Source organism: Eucalyptus grandis, chromosome 7 (genome assembly GCF_016545825.1).
Source record: "Eucalyptus grandis isolate ANBG69807.140 chromosome 7, ASM1654582v1, whole genome shotgun sequence".
Taxonomy (NCBI): Eukaryota; Viridiplantae; Streptophyta; class Magnoliopsida; order Myrtales; family Myrtaceae; genus Eucalyptus; species Eucalyptus grandis.
In genome coordinates, this window is record NC_052618.1 from 8621019 (window position 1) to 8639741 (window position 18723).

The window sequence follows — 18723 nt, forward strand, 5'->3', positions numbered from 1 at the left end:
GGCCTCACCCTCGACCTCGCGTTGCCTAGGCGAGGTCGAGGATTATAGTGGTCGAGCCTCTAGTGAGCTCGCGGGACCTTGTCTTGACTTGGTAAGGCTTAGGGTAAGGTCCGATGAGCCTGCCAAATGAAGGCCAACGACCGGCCACAAAGGAGGAAGAGGAAGAGAAAATGAAAAAGAAAAAAGAAAAAAGAGAAAAAAAAGAAAAATCTAATAAAAGTACTAAAAAATTAAAAGAAATAATAAAATTTAAGAGTTTTACCAAACACATTTCTATTCAAGCAATAAAAGTTTTGGACAGTTATCAAGTGTCTTTCAAAACTCATAAATTATTTCTAGGAATAAAATAAAAAAATTATTTCTGAGCAAAAATTATTTTCAAAAACAAAATGGCTACTAAACATGTCCTTAGTTTGCTGTACAATAGATTTATTATTTTTAAATAATATTCTCTGATTTTTATATATCGTAATTTTCCTCGGGCAACGGTAAGTTTTATTTATTTATTTGGTCGGCAGCGATAAGATTTTTGGTTTTTTTTTTGGGTCCAATACAGCAATAAGAATTTGTTTTCTCTTAAATCAACGGCTCAGATCGAACGGGTGTCTTTGGTTTTTTAGTTCTTTTTAGGTTCGAAACCCGGGCTGGTTGACTTGACTATTCTTTACAAAACCAGGTCGAGCGAAAATGGGACGACGAGAGAGATTGAGGTAAAGGCGAAGATGAACCCTAAATATGATGTGTTCCTGAGTTCAAGAGGATCCGATGATACTTTTGCATTAGCCAACTACCTGTATCACTTCTTCCGAGCTGACGGACTTAGCGTTTTTAGAGATGACGGAACCCTAAATAGTCCCCAAGAGCTTCCATCATCGATCTACGACTCCAAGATCTACATGCCTATTTTTCGAGAAACTACGCTTATAGCCCTCGGTGCCTTGAGACGCTCGCCCTCATGGTAGAATTCACGTCCAGATCAGGTGGGATGGAAGTTATCCTGCCCGTTTTCTATGATGTGGATCGGTCTGAAGTGAAGCTGGAAACCAGATCAAACTACACAGACCTGCTGGACGGCTACTATGTGAGCTTTAGCAGTGAGAAAGTCGAGCGGTGGAAGAAGGCTCTTGTGGAGGCTGGTCAAGCCAACAGATGGGATAGAAGCTCATATGGGGGGTATATTACGTTTATCTTCTTCTCTGGTATTTTTATTCTGATTTATTTGTTAAATCGATCGAGGTAGTGTCCAGAATGTCGGAGAAGGGAACGCAACAACCTTTTTCCAGCAGAAAATGCAAATATCAATCGACTCCACTGTACCCTTTTTTTTCTTTTTTTGCGCCAAATCCTTCTCACGAATTGACAGCGTTTACTCAACATATCTCAGTTTGTGATTCAATCCCTGCTTAAGTGATATTTACCCCAAAGGCCAACTGTGAAAATAAAATCCACTGCTTTACCTAAATACTTTCTGCAATGGCCTTGTCTCTTGTTCATACAATTACTAAAGATCAGTGTAGTATGTTTAATATATCCTTGCATCGTAAATCTTGTTAAGGGTCAGTGATCTTTTAGCATGATTCAATTTTCGTTTCATTAAGTAGTGCGTTGGGTGCTAGGTTCTCAGATTAAATCTGTTAATGGTTTGGAACTGAAATTTTTCTGCCATGGCAGTGAACATGAACTTGTGAAATTGATCGTTGGAGAAGTTTTTGCTATGCTGAAGAAAAAGCATAGTTATGTACCTGAAGATCTATATATTGGTGCTGAGCCACATATGTACGTTAAAAAGCATAAATATCTACGCGCTGGTGCTAGTTCACTCAAAGCCGACATAGAGCATAAAGTGCCTAAAGATCTATATACTGGAGCTAAGCCATTCAAAACCGATAAAGAGCATGAAGATGTATTCACTGGTGCTGGTCCACTCAAATCCAAAATAGAGCATAATTATGTGCCTGAAGATCCATATACCGGTGCTGATCCATTTGATGCTGAAGGGAAGAGAATCAATGTTCATACGAGTCATTTGCAAATGGTTATCTTCGACTACCTGTCTAATTTAACCTTAATAGCAAGTCTATAACTGACAAGGAATCTGATTGACTTTACCAGGCTCATGCTAAGGCCCGGTTCCAGGGACCCATGTTATCGTGCGTGACCTCGGTATATTTCTTTGCACCTATTCTCCTCTCTTCTTGAGTACTTTCTCCTAAAAATTGTACCTATTGATGAAGGTAGTTTCAGCTTAAGTGTGTTCACGTCAAAAGGATAAGAAGTCAAATCAGCACAAAATATTTTTACATGATTATACATTTGTCCTAAAGTTAGAATATAATGGAAAAATGAAGGCAAACACGTGATTTACAACTATGAGAGAATGCAAGTCATCGTCCAAACTCTGAAGTAGCTTGCATATACTTCAATTTTTCGGTAGCTAATTACCTTTGCAAGAATAAAATCCACAAAGAATCAAGGGACAATTCCGCACTTCATAATTATCAGTTGTTCATATCATAAAAGATCATATCTAGGATCACCGGTTTGATGGTTGATTTGAGTAGAATAGCTAGATTTATAGTAATTCTTTTAGACTGCCACACCAAAATGGTACTGCAGTGGTCCTTTTATTATACAAACTGATGGCAAAGTAGGTGTTAAGTTCACAATATTAGTGATTCAGAAATACCTCCTGCCTCTTATTTGTTAAGGAGCATTGATGCGTCAAAACTGACTTTACTAAAACTTTGCCATCAGAAGTTTTTGTATATTGTCTTTGTTGCTTTTGTATTTCTGGCAAAGAATAACTGACCTGTTTAGTCATGGAAGCATTGTTTGAAATGCGACTATATGGTAGTAACCAAAATCCTGTAATTGCGTTCTGAAACAATGAAGCCACTTTTTTCCTTTATCACCAGAGTCTTATGCAACTTCTAGGGTTGACCCAATTGCACAACATGTGCATGTTACCTTGGTAAGTGTGTTCAGGTTAAACTTAATTGCATTTGTATAATGTATTGGTCAAGCAGTCTATAAAAGTATTGTGTCATGAACTGGTTGATCTCTTTTGATTTGTTTATTACAAACTTAAACTAGACATGCTTAATTAAATGGGTTAACAAATGAGTGTAAGTCGACATATTTACAAACATCTAAACACATATTTGACCAAAAAAAAAAAGAAGGACTTTCCTACGTGAGAGCTGATATCTTAAACATGTTAAACATTTCTTGTTGCGTAAGAGTCTTAATAATTATACCGTATTTGGACTTCGATGTTGGGACTGAATACTGATCTTCTAATGTTTGACTTGGACATGGATTTGACATGATTCATTATGATAATGGCACTATTAAGATAAGAAAACATGTAATATTAGCCCTAGTGGCTGTCACCTTAAGCTTATGTTCTATCAGCTTGTTTACCACTTCTTATAGTTCATTATATTGGAGTACTCTGGTGTTCCAATTTTTTCTTTCTTGGCTGAGCTCTGTACTATGAGATGATTATGTAACACTCTTCAAAGACGTGTGGTGTCTCCATCAAAGGGCAGCTGGGAGCATAGCAGTCATGCACACCTTATTTGTGTAGCTAGAGTTGAGGGCTGTGGGGGTGATGCAGTTTAGTTTGCTGTAACTCATGAATTTGGTTTATCAGAAAACACTTTTACATGGGGTGTGAGAGATTGTCAATTGTTCAATCTTAGTTTGCTTCAGTGCTTTGTTTAAGCCAGGGTCGATGTTGCGTAAGGTACATCTTACGTATCTGACTTCGTATTAAATCTGGTTGGCTGTATCCATGCTTATATGTAATGAATGTGCTCCTTAGTTGCAAGTTGGATGCTCTAACTCAAAGGAGAGTGTTGAGGTATAATTAGTGATATTAGGAAAGAGCTACCTTAAGTAAATGTTAAATAAGACAATTAGGGTTTTGGAGTGTCTGTCAACTCTCAATGCTCTATAATTGGAGCTCTTATGTAATTTTTATGGATTTTGTCCCAGAGCATTTGTTGAGCATTGATTATCAAAGCGTCAATTGTTCATATTATAGGACTGTCAATGTGATGGAAATTGAAATATTCTTATTGGGCTGCTTAACAAATGCCTGGGGAGCACTTTGAACAAAATCTACTATTTATAATTTTTTGAATAAAGATATAGTCTTTGAGTAATGTCTCTGTTCCTCTCTTGAGATCCTAAAATATTTAGTTGTGATGGATGGATAACTAATGTGCAAAGAGGCAATATTGTTATGAGCCCTTGGAGATGATATGTTGAGACCAGAAGCACTTTATAGCTTTAAGCATATTCGAAGTGGCAGTGGGGTATACGAATTTTTTTTGGAAAGATAAATGACATGGAGATCAACCTTTAATTGTCTCCTTTACTGACGTCCTTCAATTGGCAAGACAGAAAGATGCTCCAGTGAAGGAAAATTATAGAATAGCAAATGGAGGACTGGTATGACACATTGACTTCTATAAGAATGCTCAAGATTAAAAGAAAACTTTTTCTTGATGTTTGGCAATGCTTTGTGCCTTTCATGGTTATAATGGGGAAGATAATGCTGTGTTACGGCAGCACAGTAGAACGGTGTGTTCACAGTTACATCAGCACATAGGAGCTATTTCCATGGTCAGAGCTGAAGTTGGGGGCCCTCCTTTTCCACTGAGGACTTTCAGTGAGACTAAAGCAATTGCTAGGTTAAGCTTTCCAATATGGAAGTGCGCTTCTCAGTAAGGAAAATTTGAAGAGAAAAGATTGGATTTTAGCAGTAAGTGGTTTCTTTGCAAGCAGAATGCAGAATTTGTTTCTCTGCTTCTCCTTCATTGCCTAGAGTTTTAAAGACTCTGGAATACTACTTTATTGCTCTTGCACATTAGTTAGGTTGTGGCAGGAACTCTTAGCTTGGTCTAGGCTAAAAATGCTTCTAAGATAGGAAAAGTATTTTGCCTCAATACCATTTTTTCGGTTATTTGAAAGGAAGATAGGTGGGCTTTTAAGAATGAGGAAAGTTCCATAGGCGCTGAAAAGGATAGTTGGCTTTCTACCTTACTCTTTTGGAATAGAAGTGGCAGCTCTTAATTTGCCTAGTTTTTTCTGAATTTTGTCAAAACAAAGTATAAATATTGTGAGAATAGCCATATTACTTTGAATGTTGGCGTTGATATGATTTTGAGGATAGGAGGTATGCAATTCTAAATAAGAATCAATTATGAGCTACCAAAGAAACATCAAATTTTAAATGGTAAAAGTAAAAAGTAGAAGTCCAATTAAGTAAAAGACTACCCCATATAGACATTAAAATTGTCTCTTGGAGTGCTGGGACGTTAAAAGTAGAAGTATAATTAACTAAAATCTTTCTAACAGAATCAAGAAGGGATGTAGTTTGATCACTCCAGAAACAAAACTTGAAGAGTTATTACTTAATATTTAATAAGAAATGGTGGGTGTGAAAACTTAGATTAGAGGATGAGATAAAAAAGTTTTGTTAAATGCTAGCTAAGAAGTGCTATAATATTTTGGCTTAATTCCCTAAAAAACCTAACTATAGGTCCAATTCCAGTTCTATTTCGAATATTTTTGTCTAAAAAAACCCCAAATTGGAGGTCTAATCCCAATTATTCCCCAAATTATTTTTGTCTGAAAAAAAAAAAAAAAAAAACCAACTTTAGGCCCGATCCCAATTCTATCTGAAAAGGAAAAAAAAAACCACTTCTAGGTCCAATCAAAATTCTTCCTCGGACTTGTTTTGTCTTGAAAAAGAACCCCCTTTTTACTCTAGTTTGTAATCTTCGCTGAACTGTTGTTTTTTTCATGGTTTCGAAAAGGGTCACCAACTTTCAATCTAGTCTCAGTCGTCATTAGTTGTTTGAGGTGGCATTTCCATGTTGGTAACAAATTCACATTAGCAAGGTGACGTGGAAAATCATCTTCAAAATGAAACTAATTTTTGATTTGAAAATTAAGGAAATTAGGGACGACTAATGGTTTTTTTGGACGGAGGGCTAATGGGGGAAGATTGGGGATAAAAGTTAAAGTTCGTGATTCTTTTGGAGAAAAAAGGGGAAAATTTGGACTGGTCCTAAAGTTGGGTTCTTTTTATTTACTTGGAATTAGGCCACATAATATTTTCATGAAATTTCATAGACTTTTGTAAAAATTTATTTGGTTTTTGTTATCTGAAGCTTTCTTTTGGCTACTAATATGATAAGATGGAGTAATTAGATTTTATGTAATCATTTCATACTTGGGAGTATGATAATGAATGTACTATTCGATAGATAAGGTTTCTTATCATTTTGTTTTCAAGGATTATGTTGAATAATTGCTTAATTTTTTAAACTAGGACTATGCAAAATGAAATGTATATCTAGACTTATAAATTAACAAAGAAAAACAGAAGCTTAATTGGGGCTTGCATTACTCTGGTGATTGTTATCAACATGGCTAAAGCACCATATTAGATATCAACTTTTTCGATAATGTTAAGAATGTTAATTGCTTTCTAGTTAAATTCTTTATGTGTGAATACATGATAAATAATTCTAAAATATGAGATGCAACTGCACATTTTGTACAATTAGCATTTTGCAACTATATGCGACAAGTAAATGAGAAAACCAAATAAAAATTGGATGGGCAGATTAGCTTGTTGACTGCTTTTATTAATTAGATTGAAGTTGACAACCTTGATAAATTAGTGTAGGAATATTGTTTATATTAAATCAATGTTAGAGTAAGTGGGACTATTAGTCCTTTTCTTTTTTTCATTAATAACGAGAGTAGCAGGAGGGAAAGGAGCTTTGTGATGATATGGATCAACGATAAAGCTCCATTCGATCCACTTTCTGTGTATAGTAGATTCATTTGTTTTTTCATTTCTTCAAAGATCATATCCAGCATGGTTTATTGGAGTATAAATAGCTTGCTGTTTGGTGATCGTGTTTTTACACCACCATAATGGTGATTCTGATTTGTTCTTTTGCTTATACGAAGTAATGGAGATAGTTGTAAATCTCATGATGTCAGTGATTGAGAGTGTCTGTAGCTTTATGTTAAGTGGAGCAGTAAAGCATCAAACTTGACATTTTAATACAGCAATACCTCTAAATATATTCGTCTATTATCATTGTCTCGCCTATATTTACCTGCCAAATGATCATCTTGATGTATTGTAAAACCATCTCTTGAAAATGCAACTATACTTGAGTAGCCCGAATCCTATTATTTCTTCTGAAACAATTAAGTCACCTTTCTGCATCCCCATCACCAGAGACTTATGGGGCTGCCACCTTCGGCTTATGTTCTATCAGCTTCTTTGCCACTTCTAATAGTTCAGCATATTAGAAGACCAGGAAATTTCTCATGCTTCTTCACTTTCTTTTCTTGTTTGGTGGACTCTGGTGTTGAGCTGATTATTCACAATTGTTGATAAAGTGTTGAATTCTTAATAGTAGTCTCAATTCATTGCTTCCAAGACACATAATAGTTGTGGTGCCATGAAGCATATAATCCAGAAAAGAAAACAACAGGTAAGATGATCCAACTCTTATGCTTTGCACTTTGTTTTACGAAGGATTGTTGGTATTAGGTGAAAAACTAAACAAGTAAAATGCTTCAACGAATTACTACAAATGAAGATAGAAATAGCAGGATTGGAGAATCGATAGAGAAATGTTGTCTAAGCAATAAAACCACAAAGAGATGACATGCCAGATTAGAAACTCTCTCTGAAGGACAGGAACCTTGCAAAAGAGCATTTATAACTCATTAGGAATATTGTGGCTCTTGTGTTTCCTTGAAAGTGAAAACTTCTGATTAACTGTCGTGATCGATAGTTTGCACATTGAGAAGGAACTTTGACATATTCACTTCTATTTTCACAGAAAATCTAAAGGATCCCTCTTAACTTCTGGATACTATCTTTAAGTGTTTTAGTGCTTTTACTGTTTACAATAGGCCTGTCATTGATGGGTCAAAAATGTTGACCTGTGGATGGCTGATGATTTTTTGTGCTGGTGTTTTGCAAAAGCAGTGTGAGATGGGATCATTCATATTATGGTTGCGCTTCTTCCTCGTGCTGTGGGACTTTTATGTATTATAGATCTTGCACCTTTAAGGAAGATCTCAAGGGAACCTCTTACTTAATTAATTACTGCAGGCAACATGGAGATGGTCCCTGTTAAGGTCGGTAATTACCTGTCTGCGCTTCCTTGTCAGACTTAAAAGGTTAAGAAAGAGGGTATGTTAGTCAGTAAAGCCTTATGGATGGCTGATGATTTTTGTGCTGGTGTTTTGCAAAAGCAGTGTGAGATGGGATCATTCATATTATGGTTGCGTTTCTTCCTCGTGCTGTGGGACTTTTATGTATTATAGATCTTGCACCTTTAAGGAAGATCTCAAGGGAACCTCTTACTTAATTAATTACTGCAGGTAACATGGAGATGGTCCCTGTTAAGGTCGGTAATTACCTGTCTGCACTTCCTTGTCAGACTTAAAAGGTTGAGAAAGAGGGTATGTTAGTCAGTAAAGCCTTATGGATGGCTGATGATTTTTTGTGCTGGTGTTTTGCAAAAGCAGTGTGAGATGGGATCATTCATATTATGGTTGCGTTTCTTCCTCGTGCTGTGGGACTTTTATGTATTATAGATCTTGCACCTTTAAGGAAGATCTCAAGGGAACCTCTTACTTAATTAATTACTGCAGGCAACATGGAGATGGTCCCTGTTAAGGTCGGTAATTACCTGTCTGCGCTTCCTTGTCAGACTTAAAAGGTTAAGAAAGAGGGTATGTTAGTCAGTAAAGCCTTATGGTGGCACTAACTTTTATTTATTATAGATCTTGCATATTTAAATGAGATCTCCAGGTAAACTGTTAACTGGATTTATTCCTGCAGGCGACTAGCAAATGGTCCCTGATAAGGCCGGTAGTTACCTTTCTGTGCTACCTTTTCAGACTACAAAGGATAAGAAACTGGGTATGTTAGTCAGTTTAGGCTTTTTGATAGCTTAGTAAGCCAGATTTTATGGATTTTTTTCATAATGGAGACAGCAGGTTTACCATCGTGTCTTTAGCTTAGATAGGATGCATGGAGTGAATGATTGCTCTGTCAGCTAAAGATAAGTTACAACATTTCAACTAACGAGGCATGATTGATTGGCAGGCATATCCAAAGCGCATGTTTCACAGAAGGGTGCTATCATCAGAAACTTGCAATACCTCTGTATATTTCTTCACATCTCTTCCCCCCTCTACTAAAGTTACATTCTCCTGAACTTAATTAACTTCATAGGAGCTTGAAGAGGGTCAAGTGTTGCAAATCATTAGGTTATTGGACACAGAAGTAAACGACGTACGAATTGTTGGAATCCTTGGGAGGGATGGCATTGGAAAGACTGCTCTTGCGAAGATCATATACAACAAAATCTCCCTTCACTTTGATGCTTGCAGTTTCCTTGCGGAGATTGAAGAAACGACGCAGCAACCTGGTGGTGTTCAGTGTCTTCAAACCAAGTTGATCTTTGATATTTTGAAAAGAGAGCATGAGGCTGCCTTTGCTTTCAAAGGAGTACGGTTTTTGAAAAAAGTATTTAGAAACATGAAAGTTCTCCTTGTTCTTGACGGTGTGGAAAGTGGATCCCTCCTCGAGGTGTTTGTAGGACCTAGGCTTGATTGGTTTGGTTTGGGAAGTAGAATAATAGTCACCTCAAAACAAGGAAGCGTTCTTCAAGGGTATGTTGATCGAGGGTTGGCTTATACTTACTATGTTAGTCCAATGGATGATAATCGAGCTTTCGACCTTTTCTGGCAGTATGCGATGGGGAAGAGTAATAAATTACATCCTTATGTTGAAATTGCAGACAAAATAGTCAAGGCTGCAGAGGGACTTCCACTACTTGTCAAAGTTTTTGGTTCTTTTTTGCATGGTAAAGGAAAAAATGTATGGATTGAGTTCAAAGATCATGTACAAGAATTTCAGGAAGATTACCAGAAGATTCTGAGCGTAACTTATGAAGCATTAGATCAAAAGCAGAAGCAAATGTATCTTGATATTGCTTGTTTTCTCCCGGATGTGGATTGCAGGATTGCTTCATATATGTGGCATGATTATGATCGTCCTCATGATGAGATCGAGGTCCTTCGTCGTATGTCCCTAATAACAATGGAAAAAAATAAAATAGGCATGCACAGCATCCTTAGGTGTCTTGCCAGGAAGATTATTTCTGTAGGATTTCATGATCCAGGAACATGGCGTAGATTCTACATTCCTGCCATAGCCCAGGAATCAAGGAAGAGGAAAATGGTATGTCTGGGAAAAATAAAGTAGCATACAGGCCCTAATTTGTTTTTCCATTTTCTTTGCATAAGTTTGTGGCTGAAGCTTTTCTTTACCTTGTGGGAGTTTAGGCATTCATACTAATTATTTCATTGTCTGAAGACTTCCTTATGTTTCTCTTCTTGACTTTTGTGGTCCATTGTACAGGGAACTGACCACCTTGACACTGAAGTGGGAGGATTTCATATCCCGCCGAGCACGAAATTTCTCAGCTTGGGTCGCACCAATATTGGTGTAAAATTTGCAGATGCCTTACTGAATGTTCGGTGGCTTCATTGGCAAGGGTGCCCTCGAGATTTTGAAGCAATTGGCATTGATTTAGAGAACCTAGTTATTCTTGATCTTCCATGGAGTAAGGTTACAGAATCCTGGGGTGGTTGGAAAGGAATTAAGGTAATTTATAGCTCAGTTGTTGTTATACATTGAGATTTCTACGCCATCTGAAATTTTTCCTTTTGTTTTGCAGATGGAGCGTTTGAAAGTCTTGAATCTTACAGGTTGTGCAGACTTAATAGTTACTCCCAGCTTCTCTTGTTGCCCAAATTTGGAGATCCTGATTCTTGAGCAATGTTCTCGATTGGTTCATTTAGATCCTTCAATTAATGATCTGAAGCTTTTGGTTACCCTGAATTTGAAGTTTTGCTCCGAACTAAGCGTTTTGCCAGTGGAAATGGATGGGATGAATGCTTTGAGGGAGCTCCTGATTGATGGCACTTTCGTACGAGAACTTCCTGCGTCAATAGGCAAATTGGTTCAACTGCAAATTCTTAGTGCCGCTAATTGCTTCTCATTGGTTCGTGTTCCTGGTTCCGTTTGTGAACTTAAAGCTCTTTCAGTGCTAGCCTTGGATGATGCGAAAATTCTTGAACTCCCGGAGTCAATTGGAGACTTGGGGGAACTCAGATGCTTGTTATTGAGGGATTGTCATGGGCTGGGAGAGCTTCGGAATCCATTGGAAAACTGGAAGAATCTTTAGAAGAGTTGGATATTTCAGGTACGGGTATTTCAGAGCTGCCTGATTCAACTAAAAACCTGCAGAGTTTGAAAGTGCTGAAAATGGATTCTTGTTTTATAAGAGAATTTCCTCGATACATTGGAGAGTTGATAAACCTGGAAGAGGTACATGCGTCCCGGTGTAGGAGCTTGGGGGGAGTGATTCCGAGTGATATTTCGAAACTACATCGTCTCAGAGAACTGAGGCTTCAATGTACTCGTATATCCAGCCTTCCATCAGAAATCCAGTTCATGTCAAGTCTTCAGACTCTGGATTTGCTGCACTGCGACCTTCTCAAAGAGTTGCCTCCCCCCTTCCCTCTAACCTAATTAACCTCTATGTCAATCCCAACTTAATAAAAAAAATGTAAGAATTTTCAAAATTCCGCTGTCGGTGGCATTTATCGTGACATGGCAGGATCATGGGCTAGATTCTGCCCAAATTGACCGCATTTGTACAACATAGCTCAGTTTCGCTCAGTGAACTATCTTTAAAAGGTAATTCCGTTCATCCATGTGATATCGTCATTCTGTAATACAATCTGTGGTTGAACGGTATTTCTATCCGAATGGCCAACTGTGACAATATTATCCATTGGTCAGGCTAAATAGTTGCTGCAATGGCCTTATTTCACGTTCATACAGTCGCTAAGCATCAGTGTAGTAAGCTAAATATATCTTTGCATCCCAATCATCGTTTCTTTATGAAATGCGTTTACCGTTGAGTGGCAGGTACTCAGATTACATCCGTTGATGGTTTGGAACCGATAATTTTTCTGCCGTGGCGGTCCAGTGGAACTTATGGAATGGATCGCTTTCCTACCTTAATTTGGACAACCGATATAGTTATTTATTGCATAAAAGACATTAGGAATAAGCCCTGACCCTTACCAACAAATCAGTAGTTGCATTTGCATATTAATTACATTTTTATGCATTATTAAACCCATAGTATGTATAACTGTTGGACTGGCAATGAATGGACTTAAGTGAGGGAGGTTTTGAGATTAATTGAGTTAATTGGACCTGCAAACATGAAAATTTGGCCAAACCTATTAATTATTTTTTATCAAACTTGGTGAAAATAGAAAATATGAGGGCAGTGCTGTTTTCATTCCCATTTTGGCTGAGACACTCCTTTTTTCGGATGAGCTTACCAAAATACCCTCCTCTTTCCCTCTCTCTCTTCAATTTATCGTTTCTTCTTTGATCAAGCTAACCCATTTCTTTTCTTATTGGGCTAATCCACAAAGCTTCATTTTGATTGAGATTAGATCAATATTCTGACCAATTGTTAATGGGGTGTACACGTGGCCAATTTTTTAGATAGAGCATCCTTGTCACGTAGCAAGTCATAGAATCACTCCGAAATGAGCTAGACTTCCATTAAGATTCACCCATTAAAACGAAAAGTCAGGAGCTTAGAGCATTAGATAATCGATATAATAGATTTCATGTCGATTGTAACTTTGTTCAAATGAAATATTTGAAATATTTGATAATCTGCATCATTATGAATGTCTCATTTAAATTATAATTACAATACATTGAGTTGATGTTTCGAGCGAGGCCAAGTATTGAGTTGAGTCTCATGGAAGGACCAGATCTCAGTGCAAACCCTTTTATGAACTGATATAAATAACTTTGGGCGTGTTTGAATTGACTTTTATCTTTTTAAAGTTTTCGCATAATTTCAACTTGTTAAGTAGCATAATGAATTTTTTCTTTCTTCGATTTTTTAGAATTTGGATTACATTTCAAATTTTGAAGGGAGAGAAGATACTACTTTTAGAGGACAAAAAGGCCATTGCTTAACGCAAAAAAACTTGGCTTGGACGGACATGATCATAGGCAACAAAAAATTTCCACAAACCGTGTGATACTTCCATCGTTCAAATCGAGACTAACGTGTACGTGTAAGATGCAGGAAAAGAAAGAAGAAAGTGAATTGAGAATTCAGAAAAGGCCCTTATAAAAGGAAGATCAGTTGACATGCTTTCTTCTTCTTCTTCTTCTTCTTTTTTTTTATCAGAAGTTGACGTGCTTGATCTGTCACAAATTTCCTTCTGTCTGACCGCCAACTTGATTCGGTTTCTGAATCATCCTCGGCATGCCGATGTGACGTCCGTCAACCTGCAACTGTGTCCTACGCTAGCATCGTTGAACCGATACCGTGCTCCTGCAGTAGTTTTAATTTCTAAGATGGTAACTCCGTCATCTAGTCTGAGGCGTTAGAGATCAGAGCATAGACAATCCATCACGATCGGCCGAGAAATACCGCAGGAAGGAGGATTGGCACTAAGGTGCATGCGTGTGCCAGTGTCAGCGTCTTCCACGCCTCCCAAACGAATTTTTTTTCTGACATATAGGGGTGAGGTTGGAGATGACATGGTCAACATGGAACGTGTGGCTTTTCAAACAAGACAAATTCCATCAGATTTGGCATAGATGCACGCGGTTCTTATTCCTATAGTTCAATTACTACGGACCAATCAGTTTGTGTAATGCGTCCCAAAAGATCATCTCGAAAGGTGCAAGAAAATAGGATTCGGACCGATTCTCAATCAGATTCTGTGTCCTTTCCAAAGTTGGTTCATCATTAGTCAGCATGCTTTTCGCGAAAGCAATTTTTGTGAGGATTCTTTGGCTAAAGCTAGAACATGCACTGAGAGATCGCCATGTTTGGGAAGTTCCTTTGACGGGTCCCTGCCTACTTTTGCAAGCTGGTTTAGTGGGAGTGTGCTATCTTTGCTGATTCATTTTTTATTTTCTTTTTCCTTCTTCAGATGTACATTAAAAAAAAAAATGTACTTAAAAAGGACAAAAAAAAAAAAAAAAAAACAATCGCGAATAAAGCGCAATGAAAAACAAACAAGGGCCGGTGTGGGTATAGCCGAATTTTCCTCTAGCAAAGATTCCCGGTTTGGTGCTTCATGGTAGACAGTGAGTCTTTCCCCCTTCTTAAAAAAATGGGAAAATTACAAAAAATAAAAATAAAAATCCTAAACCTATTCTAACAAACATAACAACTCTAGATAGAGTGTATAGGTGTAACAAATATAACCTATCTTAAATCTTGTTTTTTTTTACTCATTCAATCATAAACTTTTTACAATTATGTTAATTCAGTCAATTCAGCTAATTTTGGCTGGCCAGTGTTGATGTGGATGTGACCGATTTGATGTGGCAATTTTTATATAATTTTTTTATTTTTCCTTTCTTCCTACTTTTCCTCTTCTCTTCCCCCATAGTGGCCGACGAGACTCGTTGCCCACTAGTTGAGGGCCACGGCCCTTGTAGATGATCGGCAGCCCTCACCCAGATTTGGGCAAGGCTTGAGGGCCGTAGGCGACGCGGCTTCGCCCGGATCTGGGCAAGGCCAAGCAAGGGTTGTTGGTTGCTGGCAAGGGCTTCGCAATCCTTGCCCGGTGGTTGGCAAGCCTTGTTAGCCAATGTGGGGGAGAGAAGAAGAAAAGTAGGAAGAAAAGAAAAAATAAAAATAAAAGAAATGAATAAAAAAATTTAAAATTTGAAAAAATATTATTAATAAATTTTTACTTAGCGTTGATCGATTGGTTGGCGTTTACGTTAGCACCAGCTGGCCAAAATTAGTTGAATGGACTGAATTGGTACAATTATAAAATGTTTATGACTTAATGGTTAAAAAAATGGTTTAAGACTAATTTAGAAAAATTGCATTAGGTTTAGGATTTTTCTGGTAATTTTCTCTTAAAAAAACAGCTATGGATAACAAATTTTTAAATGAGAAACCTGTTGTAAAATATTGTGTTGCAAATATATACTAGAGAAGAGATTGAGAAGAGAAAGCAAATAAACACTAGAGATAGTAGAGAAAGCCATATATTTCATTGTATTGTGATTGTTGTTCGATAGTTGTTCTAGTTGTTTTGTACATCAAAACTAAACTCCTATTTATAGGAGAACAAGAATGTACTTATCATTAATATCAATGTATCGATGATAAATGTACTGGATAAGGGAAATGAACGTTCATTGTATAGGGAGATGTACTTAGAATATATGATACAAATGTACCATAATAAGTACATTAAGTAAGATGAATATAATGAATATTCATTCATGTATTCTATTCATTCATGCATTTCATAACACTTCCCCTTGAATATTCATCATATTCATTACGAATGTGCATCGAATGATACTGCTTCATTAAAAACCTTAAGTCGGAAAAACCCAGTGGGATAAAAACCGGACAAAAGGAAAAAAGAGTGCAGAGCACAAATGTTATGATTTCTCCCTTTTATAGATGCATTAATTGCCTTGTTAAAAACTTTAAGCCAGAAAAAACCCTATGGGAAAAAAACTGGACATAAATAAAAAAGAGTGCAATGCATATATAGTTACTCCTGGGGCTAATCATTATTGCATCTTGTGAACTCGCTACATATCAATGCTGCAATGCATAGTTCATAATATCTCCCCCTCAATTGAGCCACATAGCCACTTTTGGGGCTAATCAATCTTGCATCTTATAAACTCGCCGCATACCAATGCCATATATTAATTTCTCAAAACTTGATGTTGGCAATGATTTGGTAAAAAAGATTTGCAAGATTATTTATGGATCGAATCTGTTTAACATCAATTTGTCGACTTTCTTGAAGTTTATGAGTATAGAAAAATTTCGGCGAGATATGCTTGGTCCTATCACCTTTGATATATCCTCCCCTGACTTGTGCAACACAAGTAGCATTATCTTCATAAATTATAATGGGAGAATTTGTAACCGGTATTAAGCAACAAAAATTATGAATATGTGTTATAACGGATCCTAACCAAACACACTCTCTTCCAGCTTCATATAAAGCAATAATCTCAGAGTGGTTAGAAGATGTAGCTACTAGCGATTGCTTCGTAGAACGCCAAGAAATAGCGGTGCCGTTATAACAAAATAAATACCCGGTTGAGCGAGCCTTATGTGGATCGGATCTATATTCAGCATCAGCATATCCAACTAAACCAGAGTTAGTGGAATCCTTGGAATAATATAATCCTAAATCTATGGTTCCTCGGAGATAACGGAAAATATGTTTAACTCCATTCCAATGTCTCCGAGTTGGCTCAGAACTAAAACGTGCCAATAAATTTACCGCAAAAGCGATATCTGGTCTCGTACATTGTGCCAAGTACATCAAAGCCCCAATTGCATTGAGATATGGTACTTCAGGACCAAGTATCTCTTAATCAGATTCTCTAGGATGAAATGGGTCCTTTTGGGAATCTAGAGACCTTACAACCATAGGGGTGCTTAATGGGTGAGCTTTGTTCAAGTTGAAATGTTTAAGTAATCTTTCAACGTATGCTGATTGATGGACGATTATTCCATTTGCTTTATGCTTAAGCTCTAGACCAAGACAAAGTTTGGTTTCACCCAAATCTTTAACTTCAAACTCCCTTTTCAAATATTCAGCAGTTTCAGCTAACTCTTCGGAGTTCCAATTAAATTTATATCGATATAAAGCTTTGCTATAATAGCAAAATCCGGTTTCTGATTTCTTAATAAACACACATGGGCAGATATGATCATTCTTGTACCTTTCCTTAATTAGGTACTCACTTAGGCGTTGATACCACATGCGACTGGATTGCTTTAACCCATTGAGAATAAATTGCGGGGAGTGCATGTTTCAGGCATTTTGAATCCCTCAGGAATTTTCATATAAATATCAGAGTCTAATGAGTCATATAGATATGCCGTCACAACATCCATAAGACGCATTTCCAATCTTTCAAAGATTGCTAGGCTAATGAGAAAACGAAATGTAATCATATCCATCACAGGGCGAATATGTCTCATTATAATCAATCACGGGTCTCTAGGAGAATCATTGGGCAACGAGTCGAGCTTTATACATGACAACCTCGTTTTTTTCATTTTGTTTTCGGATAAATACCTATTTATATCCAACGGGCTTTACATTATCGGGGATACGAGTTACAGGTCTAAAAACCTCTCGTTTAGTTAGAGAAGCTAATTCAGCTTTAATTGCTTCCTCCCACTTAGGCCGATCTTGCCTTTGACGACATTCAATAATAGATTGCGGCTCACAATCATCATCCATAATTTTATGAGCAATTGAGAATGCAAAAGCATCATCAATGATGATTTCATTTCGATCCCAAATTTCATTACAATATGTAATGGAATTCTCAGTATTCCCAGGGCTAGTGCTCCTTTCATGGATTTGCGTCTCTTTAGGGGCAATAAGTTCTTTAGGAGCAAGTACAACGCCAGATTCTTCTGGAGCATATTCTTGATTCTTTCCCCTTTATTTTCGAGGAGTAATATCTTTTGATCCTATGGGTATACCACACTTCAAGTGCGCAAATAAACGTGCAAATGCGATATTGCGGGTAGATAATAGGCAAACATGGGACCATCTACAGGATGCGTCCACTAATACCATAAAATATCGAAATGGTCCACTTGGTGGTTGTATTGGTCTACAAATATCACCATGAATTCTTTGCAAGGATAAAGGAGATTCAAAATTAACTTTTGTTATAGAAGGTTTGATAATTTTTGTGAGCAAGCCTCACAATTATAATTTTTGGACAACAATATCTTTATATCCTTTAAAGGGTGCCTTTTTGTATTTTGAATTATCCTACGCATCATTGAAGCGCCAGGATGACCAAGGCGATCATGCCATAGTCCAAACTGATCAGGGCTTACCAATCTCCAGGATGTGGTAGCGTAGGTTTCAACAACTTTAATCATGACCCAATACAAACCCATAGAAGAAGCTTCTAGCTTCTCATGGATGGTCTTCAAGCCCATCTTATAAGAGGAAATGCCAATATATTCATTATCTTGTTCATAAATAGTCTCAATATGGTATCCATTACGGCGTACATCTTTGAAATTGAGTAGATTCCTTTTTGATCTAATGCTCAGAAACGCATTCTCAATATGTAGGATTGTGCCATTTGGCAAAATAATTGTGGCATTCCCAAAACCATCAATAATCGGAACATGACCTAATATTGTATGGATTTGTGCCTTACGCAATGTCATACTCGAGAAAAAGTGTCTACTACAAAATATAGTATGTGTTGTTGCATTATCAAGCAAACAAACATCTTCTTTTTTCTCGGTATTTTCCATTTGCATTTATATTGACAACTTCAGGTGTCAAGTATCATAAAATTTGCATATAATCCTTGCAAAATCAAATCCTTAAATTAATTAAAAGGATTTCCAAATATCCGTTGCCACTTTAGGAGCAGAAGGATACTTTTAGATTTGAAATTTGGCTTCGGGCCAAGAAAAATAAAAATGAAGAATTGATAGAAGAAGATGAAGTATAAGTTGATTAATAAAAAGAATACTCACCTTGCAAAAATTACTT

General features: G+C 37.0%; 1 protein-coding gene across 3 annotated transcripts; it reads left to right on the forward strand.

Moving 5' to 3' along the window:
* Positions 1 to 656: 656 nt before the first annotated feature.
* On the forward strand, positions 657 to 11924 carry LOC104452598 (disease resistance protein RUN1). Of its 3 annotated transcripts, XM_039316482.1 has the most exons (11): positions 657 to 1173; positions 1672 to 2035; positions 2113 to 2163; positions 8162 to 8242; positions 8434 to 8514; positions 8707 to 8787; positions 8897 to 8977; positions 9164 to 9223; positions 9293 to 10303; positions 10484 to 10729; positions 10803 to 11924. In XM_039316482.1, exons 1-11 carry the CDS (start codon positions 956 to 958, stop codon positions 11310 to 11312), a joined length of 2784 nt encoding a protein of 927 aa, XP_039172416.1. In that variant the 5' UTR covers positions 657 to 955; the 3' UTR covers positions 11313 to 11924. The 3 variants fall into 3 exon arrangements, with proteins under 3 accessions (XP_039172416.1, XP_039172417.1, XP_039172418.1); XM_039316483.1 differs by lacking the exon at positions 8162 to 8242; XM_039316484.1 differs by lacking the exons at positions 8434 to 8514; positions 8707 to 8787.
* Positions 11925 to 18723: the final 6799 nt, after the last annotated feature.

Excerpts from the sequence above, each read along its gene's own strand:
- LOC104452598 (XM_039316482.1), top strand. The coding sequence starts at position 956 with ATGGTAGAATTCACGTCCAGATCAGGTGGGATGGAAGTTATCCTGCCC. Across the intron at positions 2,164-8,161 it reads TGTTATCGTGCGTGACCTCG|GCAACATGGAGATGGTCCCT; the intron begins GTATATTTCTTT and ends TAATTACTGCAG. Across the intron at positions 10,304-10,483 it reads AATCAAGGAAGAGGAAAATG|GGAACTGACCACCTTGACAC; the intron begins GTATGTCTGGGA and ends TCCATTGTACAG.